Source organism: Homalodisca vitripennis, chromosome X, assembly GCF_021130785.1.
Source record: "Homalodisca vitripennis isolate AUS2020 chromosome X, UT_GWSS_2.1, whole genome shotgun sequence".
NCBI classification, from domain to species: domain Eukaryota; kingdom Metazoa; phylum Arthropoda; class Insecta; order Hemiptera; family Cicadellidae; genus Homalodisca; species Homalodisca vitripennis.
The window spans coordinates 104,864,689-104,883,671 of record NC_060215.1 but is presented as its reverse complement, the minus strand read 5'-3'; the positions used below and the strand labels follow the sequence as shown (position 1 = coordinate 104,883,671).

Genomic DNA, 18,983 nt, shown 5'->3' with positions numbered 1-18,983 from the left:
CTAACCAAAGTGCTAAATACCCTACCTTACAAACAGATGTTCTTCTTATTTAAAGGAATGTTACTTTTAGCTTGTTCATTCACTTTTCTTTAATTAATACTACTAATTAAATCAAAATAATTTAAAATAATTAATTCAATTATTCATATCTAGAGCACTTTTAATTAGAAATAAAACTAATAATGTGAAATGGGTAAGCTCATGGAAAAAAGAATAGCTAGCAAAGCTCAAGAGGATCAGTGTATTAGGCTGAAGAATTTTAAAATCATTTTGGAGAAAATTTAATTTAAATACTTGGTAGGAGGAAATAAATCAAACAAAACTTAATGTTAGAAAACTCTAAAATAACTTCAATAACTATGCCCATCTAACTACCCTACAAACTTTAACAGTGGACACTGGTATGTGAATACCTAGACTTGCGAGCACGACGCTTAAGAATCTGTCTCATCAATTAACTTTACTATATAATAAAATGCATGAATAATTTCATTACTACTTACACGTTCAACTGGTTTGTTGCAAGCTCTAACATCAACCATTGCATTCGACTTCCCTTTGTCTTGAACGATGAAACTGGCACTTTCATCGACGAACCCACTCATAATTTAAAATAATACAAGTCGATCAATATATGTTATTTTACTAAGAATGTCAATCGACGAATAACAATTATGATTAAGCGTCACAATACACTACTCATTAAAAGTATCTTCACCGGCTATAACCGAACAATCACACTACTACTTTAATGCAGTCACTACCAAGCGGAGGGAAGGTAAACAGACACAGTAAGACAGTAAACAAATGGAATATCAGATGACTTGTCTATATGGTTTTTTTTTACGAAAAGGAACGAATAAGACTTTACGAGTTTTGCTAACCAGTAAATAGATACTGTATGCGAATGTAGTTTAATAATGAACTTACGTATTTGTTTGAAAAATATCTCAACACTTTGTAGGTAAGCTATATATATATATATATATATATATATATATATATATATATATATATATATATATATATATATATATATATATATGGTATTTTTGGTGAAACGAATACTGACTAAAATAATAGTTAACCTAAAAATCTCCCTGGTGCGATGCTTTTTTTTGGCTTTTTAATTTTATGTTTTATTGTCACATAGATACCGAGAGTTCATATTTGTAGCCAACAGTTATAAGATTTATTATTTCAATAAATAGTAATAAGTTAATATATGTTTAATTCAGGTTAAATATTTAAATGCCACCTGGAAAGAATTGCTACAAATTTTAACGCATTTTAGGATTTTGAATGAGATGCAAAACCACTTGATTGTATAAATTCAAATATTGTTGAAAATAAATTTGCATTCGTTTGGGAAACTTAAAAATTTGCCAATATGAGCCTAAACCAAATTTTTAAATAACCAATAAGCACTTTTAGCTAAAAGCTTATGGCTTACGTTGTAATTAGTAACATCAAGGGTTATGGCAACGGGCAGTAAGATTTGGTAAAGGGTTTTTCCAATTCAGCATCAATTCAACCTTTATATGAAAAAAAACCTTATCTCACCTTTATTATTTGGTATATATATATATATATCGTGGTATCAATGTATCAATAATTATGTTAAATTACATACATTTAAAAAATATATTAATGATTTTTCTAGGCTTGAGGAATTATAGGTGAAAAAACTGAATGAAATTAATTGCAAAATAAGTTTCCGACATTTCCCACAAATAAATAAAACAAGCAAATAACTTATAAGTATCGACATTAGGATTTTGTAAATCTTCACAACAGTAGATTTTTCTTGTTCTCTTAATTACTCCTACATATGGGGTCAAACCATATTTTAGCTGATAAAATTAAGGATCTAATAAGATATATGAAACTAATATAGTAAAATTTGTGCCGGCAATAAACTCACTTGTCCATTAATTTGCCTCACTATTCTTATATCTGACTTCAGAATATATTTCCTAATGCACCGAAAAGTGTTATTGTCAGGTACATAGAAGGTAGATATAATCGCCTGTCTAGGAGGGATTGGAGCATCTCTCCTTATGGAAGGCTTAAAATCATCAATTGGTCATTGAGTGAGATTGTGTTAACTGCATCAATCAATCGTTCATAATTACTTAATTACGTTATTGTGCAGAAAACATTCTGTATAATACCATAGTAATACACAATACAAACTGTCTTCGTTTTAAAATAGTAATATATTTAAGCCCATTTTAGCACACATTTATCGTCAAACTTTTAAGAAATTTTATCAAACTAAATCTAACTAAAGATTTTGCTCAGCTAACACCATATCCAAATACCATTAGAATGTAACACTTGGTCTTCTTGGTTTGAGAAAACTCCTTTACGACAAAGTAACTGCAGAAGAGAAAGAGGGGTTTAACTTATTTTCTTGAAACAGAAAACGTCAGCTTCAGAGTAACCAGGAAGTGAATTATAAAGTGCAACAGCATTAAAGTGAAGGTGTTTAAAATCTGTTGTGTGTCGTAGAATAATTGGGCTTCCTATTTCAAGTAATTCATATGGGCAGAAGCGAGGACCGATGCCAAAAGTCCATTTGTATAAAAAAGGAACAGAATAGGATATTTATAGAGAAAAATAAAAAAATATTTCGTTTACAAATTTTATTTTCAGTTTTCCAAAGCTAGTTTGGAGTTTAAAAACTAATAATGCTACACTAGTAATTTATACAGCTTGACAGAATGGCAATACATAAACAGCTCACTACAAACGTTGGCTGCACTGCCTTCTGAGCACGATATCGTCTGCTAATAGTGCTAAGTGCTAATCTTGTTAGTTTACACTGTTGTTAGGGAAGAGGTTATGGTAATTTGTTGTTTTCAAATAGAAAATAATATAAAGTTTAATTTTGAAGTTGCAAGTATAAAGATCAAATACATTGAAAACACCGAGATATACTTTTTTTATTGTTAGTAAGTGTAATAAAATAAATAATAGTGAGCAACAATTACGAAGTTTCTTAAAAGGAACAAGAAAAGGTGAGGTTATGGGTAGACAACAAGTGTAACGCAACCATTGGATATATATTTATAAACTATAAAATATAGATATTGTAATAGATCTAAGCCTATTTCCAGTAAGAAACATAAGCATTCAACTTTCAAATAACAAGTTATCACCTGTTAAAGAAGAAAGCCTAGGAAGCACTGACAAACCTAGTACATCTAAAGAGTTTTGAGATGGATTTTCCGGAACATTATTTGCACCTAAGGGAAGTGTTAAAGTGTCTGAGTATTCACAATTTAACAGCCAATGTAGAGAAGATTAAGTTTTGTTTTAGTGCAATAAAATTCATAAGCCATATTGTGAACAAAAATGAATTAAACATTGATCCAGGTAGAACTGTAAACATTCAACATAGTACTAGGTTTATTGGCATGACTTCTTATTTTTCAAAATGTATACATAATTATGTGGAAATAGCTGCTCCACTGAATGCTATGCGAAAGAAAAATGCGGAATTTGTCTGGACTGAGGAGTGTGATTGAGCTCATGCTTATTACAAAAGGATGAGAACGGCGAGATGAAGGTGATAGCCTATTATTCAAGAAAATTTAATTAAGGTTAGTATAAGTTAAGTACTTACCTTAAGGAGGCATTGCCAGTGGTGTGTTCCATTAATAAATTCAGAGAATACCTGGAAGTGTGTCACTTCAACCTTATCACCAACAATAGTGCGCTAAGGTGAGTATTGTCGCACCACAATAAACTTGGAAAACTGGGGAGGTGGGTTGAAACAGTATTGTCTTTGCCATTTAATGTACAGCATATAAGAGGTGAGCAAAATGTGACAGCTGGTTATCTCTCACAAATATGAAGTTGATGGTGAGATTTTACAGAAATTTAATCTAATGAAAACTTGGTAATAAATGAATTTGTAAATAATGTACAGAATTGATTTGATTGTAAGTTTGAACCGTTGTTGCATGTTGATATTGCTGATCAGTTGATAGTTTGTTTAGAATTAATCCAACAAATAAAAAGGGGTGAGAAATTCATCAAATTTTATGTAAAGAAAAATATTTAATTAATTAACTTTATTATAAGCAAACTTAAAAATTGTGATGTTTTTTTAAGTGACAAGGCGAGTAATTAGAGAGATATAGGAAATCTACTCTCCAATTTCAGTGAACGACCAATGCAGAAAGTGATATTTTTGGACCACTACCCAAGAGTACATCTTGGTGGCTGTGATTTCCTCTTCGTAAAATAACTTCAGGTAAAATTATATAATCATTAGAGGACAATATATTAAAAAATGTTGGGCTATGTGAAATAATAGTGTCGGATAACGCGGCTTGTTTCACTAGTGAAGAGTTTAAGAATAGTCTGTTTCAGTGGGGAATAAAACTCAAACAACTATACCTTAAAACGCCCAAGGTAAAAAGTGTAAAAGGTATATCTGAAACCTGAGTAACATTTTAATTTGTTTATATTATAATGATAGGAAAAAAATATAACAGACAATTATGTAAAATAGAGCATGACATTAATTCATGTGTAAATAGTGAAACTAGTTACTCAAGTTTTGAACTTTTATTAAATTACAAACCATATAATGAGTTAGTGTTGAAATGGGGACCTAGTGACATTTTGGATCTTTTTTGATATATTGTTTATCTTTTTAATGTATGCATATTGAATGACAAATATTGAGAAGGTTAAGAACTGCATGGCATGAACATTGTTTCCATGGTTATATTTATTTAAACTATACTTGAATTATCGTGCAAATGGCTATGAACCTAACTACTTGTAGACGGTGCATGAAAATAGTATTAGACTCGGAGGACGGCATCCAATGTGATTCGAGGTTTGGCGGCTGGTTCCACCGGGGTTGTGTTGATGTATCAAAGAATGAATATTCCCAATACATGAAGGATGTTTATAAGAAATGGAACTGTAACAGAGTTGATTGTAAGCCTCATACTGACAATCCCATAATTGCTCTAACTCTAAGTGTGAATAGCTCATGGACAAAGTTGAGCTGGTCAGAGAAAATTGATAAAATAAAGTAGGTTTCAAGTGGAGTTGCTGATATTAAATCTGATATCAGTGTGATCAAGGAACAAGTATCTAAGCTGGAACCAAGAGTAACGGGAAATGAAACAAAAATTGCAAACTAGTTGGTTGAACTGGTAAAAAATATAAAAGCCACCAAAGGCCTTCAGGAATCTTATAGTAACAATGTCAAGGACAAAATACTTGTCCTTGATAAGAACTCTTTTGATGTTATACTTCAGTAACTCAACCTGAATAGCCTTTTCCGTAATAAAATAATTAGAATTGTAAAGGTATTAGATGACAAGCCTCGTCCACTAAAGGTTACCTTCAAGGATGCAACTGGGACTATCACTTTCTTCAAGGCCTTCAACTCAGATTTATTGGTAAACTCATTCCCAAATTGTGTTATTGATATTTCTCATGATTGTACGCCAATGGAAAGGGAAAATCTGCAGAAACTCAAAGTTTCACTTGCTGCTAGAGAAGAAGCTGGCAAAAGAATCTCACCATTAAGTTTCTAAACGGTGTACCTACAACAGTTAGACGGTCAAAAAACTAAATAGGTTCAACGGGCATCTCGCTTTCTATTATCAGAATATTAATGACATGAAGATTAAACTAAGTGAGCTTAAGTCATCTGTGAGCGTGTGAAGCTTTGATTGTATTATTTTGGTGGAAACAAATCTGCCCGAAGACATAGGAAATTCTGGAATAATTACAGACAAGTATACACTGTATAGATGTGACATATTCCCTTTAAACAGCACCAAACTTAGTAAGGGAGGCATAATGGTAGCAATCAATGACTCAATACCTTCTTCTCGAATTTGAACAGAAGTGACTGATGTTGAGCATATCATTATTGAGATTAAGCCTGGCAAAAATGTGGCTTTTTGTCATGGCTTTTAGTGGGATGTTACATCCGCAGCAGCCTGTCAGTAAATACAATAGGCTCCTCTTCTCTATTGAGGATGTCATGTCTTCTGGACGTAAAATAGATGAAATCATGGTTATTGGAGATTTCAGTCTCCCTGGAATCAACTGGGATGATCCCTCTCTCTCCACCAACAACCTATCTTCAAGTGTAATTTTGTCCTTAATGGATGTATACCAACTTAGTCAAGTTAATCGTGTCTTCAACAAGAGAAATGTTATACTTGATCTTGTCCTGTGCTCAAACAAAAGTACTACGGTATCAATGGAGGAAGACTACCTGCTATCAGTAGAGGAAAGACACCATCCCCCTCTATCTTTTTCTTTCCCTTATAGTTCCTCAAGCAAAATCCAAAACTTTAAACGCTATTTTTATGACCTAAAGAACTGTAACCATATTGATGTCTACTGGGCCCTTATTATCTGCAGATCCCTTATCAATCATGAACAACCGAGATGCAGATGGTGCAGCTGAGCACTTCGTTTCCACAATTGCTAATGCTGTGAAAACCAACTCACCTATCAGAAGAATCGGTCATTCACCTTTCCCGAGATGGTTTTCCTCTGAACTGAAGAATTTGGCACTAACAAAAAAAAATTCTCCACAAACACTATAAGCAATTCCTGTCGGCATCAAACTACCTCAGATTCAATCCTTGATACTCAACCTTGATGAGTATATCGGAAGAGTTGAACAGAGTATTCCAAAAAATCTCTGCTTTTTTTGGAGTCATATAAAATACCTGAAGAAGTTGTCTTCAATACTGACTCGCATTGTTTATGATGACAGTATTGTAACGGAACCTCTTGAAATGTGTTAATTGTTCAAAAGATTATTTTCTTCTGTTTGTCAGCCCTATCGAAGCCTTCAATTTCAGCAGGTATGACTTCTTTGGGGATCGCTTATCTTGGAGCTGCACTGTGGATGATGTTTTAGAGAAGTTGAGGAGGATTGATGATTCAAAAGGTTTGGGACCATATGAAATCCCGCCAAAGGTTCTAAAGTACAGTAGGAGTGTATTAGCTGAACCAATTTGCAAACTTTTTAATGCCTCACTTGCCTCTGGTATTTTTCCAGATGTGTTGAAGTCAGCCTATGTTGTGCCAATTCACAAATCAGGACCTATCGATGTGGCATTCAACTATAGACCAGGTCTCGATCCTTTCCACTCTGTCAAAGATTTTTGAGGACTTATTTCTTGATTCGATCAAGTACAGAGGGGCTGATTTGATATGTCCACGGCAGCATGGCTTCACAGCAGGTAGGTCAATGATACTCATTTATTACTGTTAAATATTACATACATTGTTACATTGAAAACACAACATTGTACATTTCAATTTTAAGAGCAATGCAATCCTCCAGTTCGTCCAGATTTTTAAAGAAACAATCATTAAATAAATAAAAAATCAATTTATTAATTAAAAACTAATTACAACACAGATAAAAGAATTTCCCAAGATCAACAATAATTGTTTAATTCATGATTAATCCCAAAAAACTCATCTACTTCATAAAATGGGTGTTCCAAAAGGAAAAAGCCAATTTGTCTTTTGAAAATACCAAACGGTAGTAGGTCAACAGTGTCCAACCTAATAATGTTTCAAAACAAAATTCAGGAAGCCTTTGTCTAAATCAACAGGTAGATGCTGTCTTTTTAGACTTCTCAAAGGCGTTCGATTCAGTGGACCATGTCTTGCTTCTGAAGAAAATGATTTTACAGAGATTTGAACACACATCAATAAAATGGCTAGCGAGTTACCTCTAAAACCGACGCTCGTCAGTAAGATTTGCCTTATCAATTTCATCACAATTCATCTTGTTATCTGGAGTTCCACAAGCTCTCTCCTGGGACCTTATCTATTCTTTCTTTTCATAAATGATCTCCCTGGTGCTATTGGCAATCATGACTCTTAAATGTTTGCGGATGATGTAAAAATTTTCTCTATTTTTTCCAATGAAAGTGATTTTCTGGGACTTCAAAGTTGTATTTATAATTTGTACACCTGGTGCTTGGAAAACAGAATGAAACTCGATGCTAAGAAGTGTCAAGCCATTAATTTTCATCGTGTCCAATCACCAATAATCTTCAACTATATAGTCTTCTTGGAGAGACGTTCATAAGTGTCACAGGAAGTTAGGGACATTGGCATCTTGTTGACACCTTCTTTGAATTCTGATTCACACATTCAGAGCATTTGTAGGAGAGCGAACAAAACACTTGGTTTCATACTTCGAAATACTAAACATTTTGGAAACATTGCTGTAATGAAGACTTTACATAGCGTTTTGGTCCGTCAGATCCTTGAATATGGCTCTCCAATCATTATTGAGGGATATCTCCAGAGATATCTTTGTGAGGTAATTGAATCTATTCAATGTTGCTTTGTTCACATGATGGGCGTCAGAATTGGTTTCCTCTACAATGAAGTGCCAGTTGAGGCCCTATCTCGGAAGCTGGGTCTGCAACCCCTTGAAAAGCGAAGATTTGCTACTGATTATGTCTTCCTTCACAAGGTTGTGAACAGTGGAGTAGACTGTCCTGACTTACTCTGCTGGATTAACTTCAGGACTCTCTCCTCTACTTGCTCCACTGACCTTTTTGCCAGGCAGCATCGTCGAACGAACTATGCAGCTGGCAGCACAATGGCACACCTCCAGAGAATGGGAAATGGCATATCTGCGAGTGTGGACTACTTCAGAGATAATGCGGGCTCGTTCAGATGGAAGGTGATGCATCTTTAGCATTTTCATCAACGGTTTGCTGTTAGGGTGCACTGGATTTATTGCTTTGGGTGGTACCTTTAGATGGCCACACAATTCCAATGCAGTCATTCAGTATCCGGAGTGATGCCTTTTTATGTTCCACAGAATTGGTTTGTTTGATGCCATTTTTTCTTTCAGAGGTTATTTCTTTGTCTAAATTGTTTGTTATTTATTATTGATATTATTGCCATGTTATTTTTTCGCCTTTCTCATTTATTGTTGTCTGCTTCTCATTGTTGCTTCTTGTGTTAATTGTTGCATTGTTGTCACCCACTATTACTTGTTATTTTCTTTGTAGTTTATGATATTGTTACTCTGTTACATTGCCTGTTATTCTTTTTAAATTTTATCATTGTTACTCTGTTGCACTGCTTGTTATTCTCTATTTATTTTAACATATTGTTACTCTGTTACTGCATCTACTTGATTGCTAATTATCTTATTATGTTTATCTTCACATTTACTACAGTTATCGCACATTAATGTTGAATCATTAGTTATACTATGGCACGGTACAGTCATTTTGTTGTGGTATTAGTATTAGTGTTAAATATCATGCATGCAAGATTTATTGATTTCAAAAGAATGTTTATTATAATAACTAAAGCCAACTATGTAAGTAAGCTATTATGTAAAATTGGAGATGTCTATTGGAATAAAATAAAATAAATACATTTTTACAAAAAACTCTTTGTTAATAAGTGTAAACAATTGGTGGTGATTTCTGATTGTAGTTATATAGTGCAGCATACAAACGATTTAAGCAAAAAAAAAACTACCATGTCCAGGACTTGAAAGGAGTTCAATATAAAGGAATGTATACAGTTTATTCATGGGAAGATGGACAATTACTTTTTCTTTCAGGAAATATTTTCCAGGATGAAATAAAAATTGTTAAATGAAATACATTATAGTCCAAATTTATATCTATTTCGTAATAAATATAAATAAATAACGCAAAAAAATTATAATCAGTAGGGATAATGCCAATTACTTGTGCATATTAACACAATGAATGCATGATATCATTTAATAAGACTTTGAGGGGCTCAGCTTATCCCTTTACTTAGTATAGTTTTGATAAGAGCTGTCTTTTTCTGGTTGGCATTACAATGTATGGGATTATTTGCCCATAACTTTTGCTAGGATCGCCGTAGAGATATTTTGTTCATGTCATTGTGTTTATTTTGAATAGATCTTTAAAATAACATGTCACAAGATAAGGATTGCAATTTAAAAATTTAAAGTGACTCCCCTGAATCCCCCTTGAAAAAGGGGGTAAAATCAATTTCCCTAAATTAGTTGTTAGGATCTAATTAAGTTTACTAATCTTATTAAATCTATAAAGACTTATATGTTTTTGTTACTTTATAAGTTTAAGAAAATAATATGATCATGAAAATATTAATATCGTTTGAGAAGTAATGCCAAAGCGTAACCTAATATCGATCATATGACAGGATATTGACTTTTGATTACATTTTGTAAATATTTGAAGAATACTTAAACCTAATTGTGTTATATTCTATTAAGTTAATTTAGTAAACAGGTATTAAGGTGATGATTGACAAGGTGGAGTTATGCACATCATGCATCATGTAACAGCCTTCTCTGAGAATCAATGCAAGATTTCAAGTCTACAGCACATTTTATTACTGACTGATGGAACAACAGGCAATCATATGAAAAAAAAGTTTTAATATTCTCCAGAAAAGAAAAAAGAAATTATAGTTTATTGAGGCTTTTAACAGGCTTCAACGCAGCTCAGTCAAATTCCATGACTGGAAATGCACCGTTATGGAAGTTATGCATAGTTAAGTTTTATTCAAAATTTCAAGTTAACTTATCAAATATTTGTCAAGATATTGTGTTATATGATACATTAGCACACCAAGTTACCATAAAATTATGTTTTACATGTTGGGATAGTTAGACTACACGTGTCAATATGTCATATGTTAAAATGTCTTATGAGTGTACTGAGTTTGTTTACACATTTATTTATTCTACTATTTTCTTGTTGCCATCATGGTTATCTGTAACTCATTAAACTCAGTGTTCTAATATAAAAATGAAGCTTCATGCACAATTACAGTTAGTCTAGAGATCAGTTTATTTTCAAGAATATATCGTGCAGAGAGCCCTTCCTCTTCTCTTCAACATTCTGTAGATGGATCTAATCCTTTAATCCTGGTGTTACATGGAGTTGCACCAAGTCAACAAATAAGAATGCCAATTGAGGTTTTAAATCCTCTTGGGGGAAAAAAAAACAGATAGGAAGAAAAAATGTTAGAAAAGCATATAGAAAGATTAAAAATTACAAACAGAGTTCAAAGTAAAAGTCAAAATATAACTGATACTAAACCAACTATTTCAGAAAACTAAATAAACAGAAACCTTTGGAAGAAGTGACCGATAAAAAATAAGAAATATGACTAACAGTCTCAAAACATTACCTACAGTCTTCAAAAAGAAGACCTGCTACAACCCTATTCTGACTCAGGAGATGAAGCAGATCACAGCAAGCTAAATGAGAGCCCAGTGATAGAAATTCCAACTACTAGAATCAACATTTCCTTGAATGAAAGAATTAATGAATGTTTATTGTCATATTGCATCTTACAAGATCCAGCTATGCTGGTAGACAGATGACATAGTCAGAAACAGAACAATAATAGATATTGTCGCTGCTACATAATATAACGTAATATTATATGATATTAAAAATTAAACACCATTAATAAACTGCACCATTAATAAGCTTTACGAAAATGCCAGACATTAATAGGATAAATAATGCAATTTGTCAAACTTTGACATCAGTAATAATACTGCTAAGTAAATGTATAGGTATACATCCAATAATTTCTTTTCCTCAGTCTCCCATTGTTAGTAGTAATATTAGTATTAGTTTAACAACAACAAGATTCTAACTAAAATGATTAGCTAACAAATAAATAAGCTCTAATATAAATAATTGTATTAACACTTCTTATGACAAACATTTATTTTGTAAAACATTGCTGAGTCAGATAACGTTAACACACCATAATGTAATAACAATCATTTATTAAATCAATTACAAAAAAAAAAAACAATAAAATTGGGAACAATTTAACATATTCAAAATAACAAAATGGAGATTAAGCATTGAGTTTCTTAAAACACTGGATCTACATATCTAGATTATTACGTTTTTGTCATTTAGAAATTTAGAAATCTTGTAGTAGGCCTTTTCGACTAACAGTCTTTTTATTTGATCTAAGAACTCGACCTGTGGCATTTGTTTGAAATTGTTAGGCAATTTATTATAAAGTTTAATGTCCATATAATAAACACTTTTTCAAATATTGCTGTGTTGGTATGTATTATGGTATATATTAACAGATTAGTATTTCTAGTATTGTGGCGATGAAAAGTTTTTTTCTTCAGAAAATCAGTTCAAATTTTAATGAACTTGGCTCAGTACTTCATACATGTACACACAAGGGACAGTAAGGATCTTCGGTTTCTTAAAGTTTTCTTTACAAAAAACTTCTGGATGAAAATGTCACTATTCTATAATTGTTTTTGGACTTTTAAACCTTTTTTGCTAGTTCTACAGAGCCCCACAATGAAATTCTAAACTTCATAATTGAGTAAAAATAACCATACTATAGGGTCATCTTTGTTTTTAAACTTGTGATGTATGTAACACAGCTCATATTGAAACAAATAGTAGTGAGTTTTTTTAGATATGTTTTGTATTTGTCCTGTCCATGTCATATGTTCATAAAAACAAACTCCCAATAGTTTTACATCCTTGCAGCTATTTATTTGTTCACTATCTATGGTGACTGTAAAAATTTCTTCTCTGTGCTGTCTGTTTTTTAAGTGAATATTTGTTTTTGTAGTATTCAGAATCATTCCATTAACTTTAAACCACTCTTCTAATTTAACTGTAGTTTGTTCTACCAATAGTTTCAACACATGTAAGTTTTTATCCTTGATTATAACTGTGTTGTTGTCAGCATTTAAAATTAATTGCCTATTTATGTCTTATGGTAGAGCATTTGTATACAATGTAAATAGTAATGGTCCTAAAATTGATCCTTGTGAAACTCCAGAACCTATATTTTCATACTATAAATGATACTTTTTATGGTCTGATACTAAAGCTGTTTTTTGTCTTCTCCCTGTAATAGATGATTTAAACCAATTTAAAGATGTGCCCTCTACCCCACTTGATAAACACTTATGTAATTGTTGTTTGACACAAGAAAAGGTTTGTTTTATTATGTTGCTCTTGATTTCACAGGGTAATGTTGAGAACAACGTAAATATGTTTACAGCTAACTTGTTGAGGAAAAATCAGCATGGTTATTTTTCTTTCCTAGCCAGAAAGGATAAACTATATCTACATAGAAGATGTTGCTCAAATGTGAGCTGAGCCTCAAATAACACGAAGACAAACTTACTTATTTACTGACTTAAGTGTGAACAGTTTCAATAATTTTGAAAAAAATATAATAAATAATAGATATAATGTGACAAAATGTATTAAGATTTTTTTATTTTCCCCACAGCAGGTAACTTGAACTCTTATCTAGAAATATGAAAACTTCATCTATAAAATTAGATACAGACATATTGAGGGTTTCAACATGCAATTTGTAACTATTTTCACGGATGGCATGCCTTGCTATCACTGGGGCTTTTCCTAGTGTGCCAGGTGCGGCTCTGGATTGTTGTCTTAACCTCGCCCCCCTGAACATTGTCATTCGGGCTATGGCCGGGAGGAGTGCCTACTGTCTTCAGCAGATGGGACTCTGGTCGGGCTGCAGTGGTGGGCACTGTAGAATTAGCATCCTGATACAGGAGGATGCTCTGCACATGATCTCTGATCAGATGCCACAAAAGTTTTCCTTTGAAAAACCCTTTAGGATTGTTGTACCCTCTAGGGATGACTGGTCAGAGGGAAGGAAACCTCTTCCACCAGCGGAGCTCGAGAATGGTTCACAGACGGCTAAAACCAAAAGCGGCACAGGCGCTGGAATTCTGGGAGTGAGACCATGTAGGGAGCTGGTGGTCCCTATGGGTCCGTATCCGACAGTTTTTCAAGTGGAGGTCGCAGCTATTATGGAATGTGCTCGTGAGAATCTTCGTCTGCGATATAGGAGCAAGACGATTAATATTTTCACGGATAGTCAAGCAGCGCTGATGGCACTGGACTCTTGCGTGATCAAATCCAAACTGGTTTGGGATTGCTATCAGGCCGTTCCTCCCTTGCCAGAATCAACAATGTGACCTTTTGTTGGGTACCTGGTCATGAGGGGATTCTTGGGAACGAAAGAGCTGATGCCCTGGCCAACCGGGGCTCAGTGACAAATATGACGGGCCCTCAACCGTTCTGCGGTGTTCCAAGGTGTGAATCCTCTAGGGTTATCTCGAAATGGATTCGTGCGGAGCATGAGAGAAGGTGGAGGTTGCATCCGGGCTTGAGAATGAGTAGAATGGTATTACAGTCACCTTCCTCCAGGGTGGCTTCGGACCTTCTCTCATTAAATAGATCAATGTATTCTCAGGTTATTGGTCTCATTACGGGGCATGGTAACCTAAGGAAGCATCTTCACAGAGTCGGCATCCTTCAGGAGTATCCGCTCTGTAGAAGGTGTAATGAGCAGGAGGAAACTGCAGAGCACCTGCTCTTTGATTGCCCCGCAATAGCAAGGGAGCGGTATGCCATCTTTGGGAGTTTGGACAGGGGTGGTGAATTTTCCCAGGAGGACCTGATAGGTTGTTTTCAGCGGTTTGTGGAACTGCTGAAATTGTAGACTGGTGGTCCTCATGGTGTGTTTCCGGGGTGCGCAAAAAGTCCTTGAGGCTTAAGTGCATGGCAGTAGGCCGCCCCAAGGGAAAAAAAAAGAAAAAAACTATTTTCACAAACATTTTATTACTTAGTTTATTTTATATTGAGTTTTAACCGCTGGATAGCCATTTGGATATTTTGTAAGTCGTATAGTTTTAGTAAATTATTTTAGGTGTCTACAAAATGGTGTACAATAATCATTTTATATAATATGAAGTAATCTCTACATTTTTATCATATTTTATTAAATTTAATATGGAACCCCTAAATAATATACACCAACTATGCTGAAATTTAAACAAAAATACATTAGTACATTGAGTAAATATATTAATTATAAGTTTTTGATAGCTTCACTTATATTATCCTGTGTACAAATGTTTGCAGGTACCTCGAATAGGTAAGGTCCAGGAGGCAGTGGTCAGCAGTGAAGGGGACTTTGGCAATCACCAACTTTATCCTAACTGAACATGTGTTTATTTTCAATTACCTTTGTAACAATATTAAAACTTAGGAGTGATTTTAAATGTACCTATATTGCAATGTTTAACCAGTTCTAATGGTTTTCAGAAATATTTTTTGTTTAATTTACTTTATGTTGAGTTTCAACCATTGAAAAACTATTTGGGAATTTTGTAATTCAGATTAGATGTTTAAAGTTGTAATAAATAACATTTGGTACTTACATGTTTTTTAATTATTTTCCCTACTACAGACAATTTATTTCTTACGCCGTTCACTAATCACGGTTGTAAAAACTTATCCATGTTGTACCTCGTATTACTCTCAAGTGTGGATTACTTAAATCTAACTAGTTCCTATCGGTAATTTTACTTACTACTGAATGTCACACATAAATAATATAAATTACTTATTCTGATACAGTTTTGTTGTTAATTGTTGCTAGTCTACTCACAGAACGATTCATAGTAAAGTCCTTTACTTGTAACAATGGCAAATGTCCAAAATTATATTATTCTTTTAACTTAAATCATTCATTGCCAATAACAAACTTAAACAACTCAAAATTTATGAAGAACCAAAATATTAACACTGTATTTAAATATATTATATACTGTATACAAAATCTAACCTGGGATGCCAGTTAAACATTTTTTTCAGCGTGAAAACTTTGAAACAAAGCCACACACAAGCCTACATGCATTCAGTTTTCCATAATGTAATCTTCATGTGTCCAACAAAAGCATAATAACATACCCACACCAACTAGTAGCAAATCAGTTACTTACGTATTAATGTGAGGTCACCTTTTCTGCTGTCGAAAGGTAAAATAATCTTTTTTTGCTTTTTTGCAGTTTTCAAGGTATGAACTGTTCAAGCCAAACCTTGAGTAGAGTTCACTTGTAATGTTAGCTGATTTTTCATTGATTCTTATGTAAACCCCAAGTGGCGTTGAGTCCAGCCAATCTTGTTTCTTATTTATCCTGTGGTGAGTGGCTAGCAGAGGATGTATGGTCGTATGGTCATGTTACAAGAGTAAAACATATTAGTTAAAAAAGTTTAGTCATAAGTAACTGGTCCGAATAAATCAGTATTAAAATCTCCCATCACAATAACATGACTGTAGTGAGCCAAAAAACCCAGAAGATCATGTTCGAACTCAGCTATGTAGCCCAGGTGAGGTGCTCTGTAACAAACAGCAATTAAAATGTGTGCTCCATTAACACAGACGTCCAGAAACGTCACTTAGGTGAGGTTTCAGCCAATTAGAATTAGTTTCTGAAATTAGAATAATGTCAATAGGAGATGGTTAAAAAATAGAACGAAATTCATCAATGTGCCCATAAAGAGATTGAGCATTGACATGAGCTGCCTTTAAGAAGTTTGAGAAAGGAGTAAGAGATTGGCAGAAAAGATCTGGGAGGGCTGATGGAAGCACACGCTGGCTCGGGGCAGCACCATCGGGCGCCAGCACCATAACACGCCACGAGACTCCGAGGGCAGCGACTGACAGACCGTGGCTGCGTCACTGCAGGCAACCCTTTCATGCAACACACACACACATTTCCAACTTCACCGTGTGGATTTATTTTACAAAACTTAAAACTAACATTATTTGAAAAAAGGGGTATACCAGACCACATAAGTGACATACAGTAACACAGGGTTATGGCCTGAGAGTAGGCCTTGTGAGTAAACAGGGGTTTTATCAGCTGACTATTTTGTTTTTAATTTGTGGAATATAGAATTTTGAAATGTGTAAATATTTAAAAGAGTGATATTAGTATCTTATTTAAACAACTATAAATCAAGCATGGGTTTTTAAATTTGTGTTTTATAATTATCCTGTTAAATGTGATTGGTGAACATCTTAACCTCTAACTCTGATATTTCAGTGAAATTTTTACAAGTATATTTCTACTAAGATTAAGTTATAATATATAAAAACAGCATACAAATAAGTATAACCTTTGTATTTCATAACAATTTTTTTCATTAAAAACAATTTTTAATAAGATTTTGTACTTAAAAGAAAGTATTTTTACTTACAATAAAAGAAATGATCTACATTGTATTTTAACGAAAAACAGAACAAGACTTTCATTTAATTTTACAATAAAGTTTTTAGCTGCATTTTAGCTGGATTTGACAGTTTTAAGAAATAAACAAATAAATGACGAAAGGGGATTTTCCAATATAAATATGTCACAGGTTATTTGATGGACTTGTCTGTGATACAAGGACAACTGGGTTTTCTCTTGTCAACAAGTAGAAGTGGCTCAGTTGATAAAGGCACCAACTGTCATCTAATGCAATTGAATGATGGGCCAGTGTTCAATTCCCACCAAAGGTTATAATACTTTTGCTACACAAACATTTTATTTTTATTAAAAAGAACAACTGTAAAAATGATTGTTTACTTTAAAAATTAGTTTTTCTTACTTTTAAGGGAATGAAAATAATTAACTACATTTGTTAAAAGAAAGAGACAATCCCTTTCAAATCAACAAATGAATTTGTTGTGTTTTTCACCCGTGAAAATTTTAAATTTACACAGCTACTGGACCCTATCTCTGACTACTAGTTAATGTCATTATAAGAATAATTATAATAATTATGATACTTAAGTCACCAATAAGCACATTGCAATAACCTACGTCATACAACTTTGGCTGTCTGTCGTCTGTCACTAACATCGTTTACAGCCAGCTGACCTTACTCAATGACGCACAACAGAGTAGCAAACACTCAACGCCAACTTTCCCTTTAACCACAGCCTTTTATATTTTGACATCTCACTAACGTGACATACTGTATTTAATTCCTAACAATGGAGACTAGATTTAAAGCACACAAGCGGCTGTTAGCACTAAAAGAGCAAGATATATCCCTATTAAGCAGTTCCCGACACTCAACAGATCGAAATGAACTAACCTGCCCACTCTGTGATCGATTTGTTAATGACAATGAGGAAGCGGTATTTTGCAAAGGTATCTGTAATGCATGGTATCACAGGCTATGCATGGGTATGACCATTGAGCATTACAATTGGCTCTGTCCGATCGAAAATTGGCTCTGTCCGACTTGTGATATTAGGGATAATTCATTAAATGCAGATCTAAATCATGATCTACCAGCAGCAACAAGTGACAAATCCCTAGAAGAACTTCAACTAATACTTGCCTGTTACTCCGAAAGGGAACTAACTGATGAAATTAAGTTACAAATATCTGCAGAAATAGGCTCTAAGCTTCTAACACAAAATGAGGAGTTAAAAAAGGAAAATTCAAGCTTATCCTTTACCATTAAATCCTTAGAAGCAAAAATAGAAGATATTTTAAACACAATTGAAGTCCTGGAAGCAAAGGAGGGAAAACTTGTAGACAGTCTACAAACAGCAGAGAGACAACATTTTTTTGAAAAAGAATTAAGGATGCAATTGCAAAAAGCGATGATAAACACTTATGTACAATCAACTCCTATGAGCAGAAAATTGTTATTCTAGAGAAGGAGCTACTTCTACTTAAATCAAACGCCCAAGATCCCACAATCCCTAATCAAAACATCTCCAAGACTAACTTTTCCGACCTCATTGGGCCCACTCCAACCGAAAGCACACGTATTGAAACTGATGTCTGCAAACTGAAGGCTGGTTTATCAGCTCTTGAAGAGAGCTACAGATCTTGTACACTTTCTGCCAGGATTCCTTTAAATGTCAGCGGATGAAATGTGCAGTGCCGACACACCCGGTCCATCCCAGTTCGGGCATAGACGAGTGTTTACAGACAGAAACAACTGTACAAGAGGAAATGCACGAAACCGGTAGTAGACCAAGCGAACGCTCTCAAAACTGACTATTTTTCACGAAAACACGGACCGCATAAGCAACAAAATAGACAGAATAAACCATCTTCTTCTTTCTCT

General features: G+C 33.8%; 1 protein-coding gene and 1 long non-coding RNA gene across 6 annotated transcripts in view; one reads left to right on the top strand and one right to left on the bottom strand.

Annotated features, from left to right (window-relative positions):
* LOC124369774 (coronin-2B-like) overlaps positions 1-790 on the bottom strand; it is a 101,665-nt gene extending 100,875 nt beyond the window's left edge. For both annotated transcript variants that reach the window (XM_046827861.1, XM_046827860.1), the window contains exon 1: positions 504-790. Coding sequence is in view for 1 of the 2 variants with exons in the window: in XM_046827860.1 (XP_046683816.1) it covers positions 504-605 (102 nt within the window). In the remaining variant the exon portion in view is untranslated. The remainder of the gene's footprint in view (positions 1-503) is intronic.
* A 2,012-nt stretch (positions 791-2,802) lies between these two features.
* LOC124369775 lies at positions 2,803-15,282 on the top strand. 4 transcript variants are annotated; one of them, XR_006923085.1, is made up of 4 exons: positions 2,803-3,023; positions 4,123-4,264; positions 7,061-7,244; positions 14,985-15,282. It is a non-coding gene; the product is annotated as an uncharacterized LOC124369775 (long non-coding RNA). The 4 variants fall into 4 exon arrangements; XR_006923088.1 differs by lacking the exon at positions 2,803-3,023 and adding an exon at positions 3,030-3,608; XR_006923086.1 differs by lacking the exon at positions 4,123-4,264.
* Positions 15,283-18,983: the final 3,701 nt, after the last annotated feature.